The following is a 3,755-nucleotide window of genomic DNA, read 5'->3' on the forward strand; positions in this document are numbered from 1 at the left end:
CCACCGCCCCTGCGCACGCGCGGACCGTCCGGCCCCAGGGCGCGGACCGTCCGGCCGTCAGGCAGGAAACCCTAGACCGTCCGGCCGTCAGGCAGGAAACCCTAGCCCCTGCGCCAGGTCGCGGACCGTCCGGCCCGCCTGACCAGAGAGCACTGCCGCCGGTTCACGCTAGCTAAAGATCCACCGAGTGCTACGTCATAAGCACATTGGGAATGTAAATAATTGTAACCATATACATATAAAATGACAGCAATGGAATCCCAATCCCCCGCTTTTATTTGTAAAGTCTCTACTCCTCGATGATCGAAGCCCAAAGACCTATGAACCACGTCATGTTTAACTAGCCAATTAGATAACCAACCCTGCTGCATTGTCTTGATCTCTCCCCCTTTGTATAAATATTTCACATTTCAAATGCAAGTTTGAAAGATTGTACTGCTCTACAAAATAAATAAAAAGAAAGGCCCTTTTTCGAAAAAATTAGGATTTTTATACACATTAAAATGCTATTTTCGTTCTGAATTATTACCTCTTCTCTTTCATTATTATGAAATTCTATTGCCATTAGAATATTGATTGATAGACAGTTAATAAAAAGAAAACTCTAATAGAAAATGAAACGGTCGACCTAGATATAGACGGTCGACCTAGACATAGACGGTCGACCCAGGTGGATATACCCTATAAAATATAGGACGTAGCAATGCCATTACAAAAGTAATTAGCATTTTTGGCATTAACATAAATTTAGGACTAGTAATTAGTCCAAAAAATACTACTAATTCTGCAACAAAACCGCTCATTCCCGGCAAGGCAAGAGAAGCCATTGAAAAGCTACTAAACATGGTAAAATTTTTTGGCATTGGGATAGATATTCCCTCCCAGTTCTTCGAGATAAACAAGACGCATTCTATCACAAGCCGTTCCCGCCAAGAAAAAAAGTGTAGCACCGATAAATCCATGAGATAATATTTGTAAAATAGCTCCATTTAGTCCAATGTTGGTTATGGAACCAATTCCTATAATTATGAAACCCATGTGAGATACGGAGGAGTAGGCTATTCTTTTTTTGAAATTTCGTTGACCAAGAGAAGTTGAAGCTGCATAGATTATTTGCACCGCTCCTATTATTACCAACCAAGGGGAAAATAGATAATGAGCATGCGGTAACAATTCCATATTGACCTGAATCAATCCGTATGCTCCCATCTTTAATAGAATTCCGGCTAAAAGCATACATGTACTGTAATGCGCTTCCCCATGGGTATCTGGTAACCACGTATGTAAAGGTATAATCGGCAATTTGACAGCATAAGCAATAAGGAAGCCAAAATATAGTTTCATACAGAGGAAAAAGTTCTCTATTGATGCAAACGCTGTACCTAGAGGATAGGGATAGAGGAAGAGGGAAAATCGAAATGAAATAAATAAAGAATAAAGCCAAAAAAATAAGTCGAAGATAGAAGAGCCCAGATTCAAAATGAAGAAATGGAAACTCGAAAAGGATCCTTCTGATTCTCAAAGAATGAGGGGCAAGGGGATTGATACCGAGAAAGATTTCTTCTTATTATAAGACGTGATTTGATCCGCATATGGATGTTAATAGTAAGCAAGAAGATTGTTTATGAAGAAACAACAAGAAAAATTCATATTCTGATACATAAGAGTTACATAGGAATCGAAATAGTCTTTTATTTTCTTTTTTCAAAAGAAAAATGGATTTCATTGAAGTAATAAAACTATTCCAATTCGAATAATAGTGGAGAAAGAATCGCAATAAATGTAAAGAGGGAACATCTTGAATCCGGTATTCAAGGAGTTGAACCAGGATTTCTAAATGGATAGGATAGGGTATTTTTATATGTGAAAGAAGTGTATCCACGGCTTCTTGTACCAATTTTTCCTGGCACATTACTAAATCTGCTGGTGCTAATTCACTTATTTTTAATAGATAGGCAAGGTTGTTGTTCCGACGGATAACTCTCTTATAAAGTTCATTAATATCTGAAGTCACTACTTTATCCCCAGATCTATAAACAATGGGTCTCAATTCGGGAGGAAGAACCGGTAATAAGCACAAAACCATCCATTCTGGTTCTACATTTGTTTGAATAAAATGTTTCGCCAATTGCATGCGTCTAATCAAAAAAACTTTTCTTATTCGTCTTTTTCTATCTTCCCATTCATCTCCACTATACCCAATGTCTTTTCTGCACAAAAGAACCCCTCCTAATTCACTAATTTGTATCCTAATTCACTAATTTGTAGGAAGATACTGAACTTTTGGATTCCTAATTCACTAATTTGTAGGAAGATACTGAACTTTTGGATTTGAAAAAAGTTTCAGAAGATATATCTAAAGTAGATGGTGATTGATAGAGCAATTCTTGTTCGTAAGTTCCAGTGTGAGTACTGCGCCGAACATAATAACGGCTGTTAATTAGTAAGACATGCTGTGTAAGTTTCTTACAAGGGTCATTTATTTACCGCTGGAGGTAATATCGACACTTTTAGGCAGTGCACACAAGTAAAGCCACTCGCAAGTGCTGTATATATATACGTACTTTTAGGAAGGAAAACGTAGCAGCATAAACAGTACACGGACCAAGTTACCGTATCACACGTACAAATTCACCCCACAAGTACAGGAAACTGTCCCTGTCCCTGTCCCTGTCACATGATCAAAGGGTAGGGACACTTATTCATGGGTTTATCTTATTATCTATGGAACGCTGAAGAGTACGGCTTTGACGCGCCAGCACAGCACAGCACAGCCACGTATAGGCGCCGCTCAGTGCTGTCCGGGCAGCTTCTCCTTGATCTTGTCCATAATGCCTTTCTTCTCGCCGGTGCCCTCGGTGCCGGTGGCGTAGGCGCCGCCGGTGTGTCCCTGCTGCCCGTAGGCGCTGCCGGTGTGTCCCTGCTGCCCATAGGCGCCGCCGGTCGTCGCCGTGGCGTGCTGGTCGTCCTTGTGGCCTCCGGGCAGCTTCTCTTTGATCTTCTCCTTGATTCCCTTCTTCCTCCTTCCGCCCATGCCGTCGTCCTCCGACTTAAACACGAAACCCACGGATTAAATTAATTGATTATTACTAAGCCTAACTCATGTATTATTATATATAGGACGAAGCAGCGCGCACACAAAAGAAAGAAGTATCCAGAGTCGTAATTACCGAGCTGGAGCTGGAGCTGCCGGAGCGATGCAGGATGCCGCCGGTCTTGTGCTCCTCCCTCGCAGGCTGGAACTGCCCGCCACCCATGCCAGCGCCGCCGTGCTCACCCAGCTGGCCCATGCCGCCGGTGGTTCCCGTGCCGTGCCTCATGCCGCCGGTGCCGTGCTCGACGCCGCCGACTGGGTTGCCGTACTGGTCGACATGGCCCGTGGCGCCGTGGCCGCGCTGCCCCTGCTGACCGTACTCCATGATGCTTGCACGGCTTGGTGGTTTGTGGTTTCTCCTAAACGAGTCTTCGTGCTTGTGTGCTCGATCGTGTTCTCGATGTGGCTCGCCGGTGGTGAAGCAGGTGACGGTCGATGCCGCCATTTATAGGCAGCAGAAGTGCAGAACGGCGAAAGGATTAGGATCTGGGCGCGCCACGGCAGGGGTGTACGTGGGCATGCATGAGTGGATTGGGCGGCCAGTGAGGGAACAGCACGTACACGTACGCCGGCGGGACGTGTGCAGTCGCTGGTGCCGTGCGTCGGTGGCCCGGCCCGCCACGTCTCGGTTCTTCTCGAAAGTTGGGTACGCGGATTTTAC

General features: G+C 44.6%; 1 protein-coding gene across 1 annotated transcript; it reads right to left on the reverse strand.

The window, feature by feature from the left end:
* Nucleotides 1–2,524: 2,524 nt before the first annotated feature.
* Nucleotides 2,525–3,510, reverse strand: LOC542373 (dehydrin 1). Its single transcript, NM_001111949.1, is given in 2 exon segments — nt 2,525–3,049; nt 3,171–3,510. Coding segments are annotated over 2 exon segments (507 nt in total). The 5' UTR covers nt 3,420–3,510; the 3' UTR covers nt 2,525–2,791.
* Between the last annotated feature and the right edge of the window lie 245 nt (nt 3,511–3,755).

This window comes from Zea mays, chromosome 6 (genome assembly GCF_902167145.1).
Source record: "Zea mays cultivar B73 chromosome 6, Zm-B73-REFERENCE-NAM-5.0, whole genome shotgun sequence".
In the NCBI taxonomy this organism is placed as follows: domain Eukaryota; kingdom Viridiplantae; phylum Streptophyta; class Magnoliopsida; order Poales; family Poaceae; genus Zea; species Zea mays.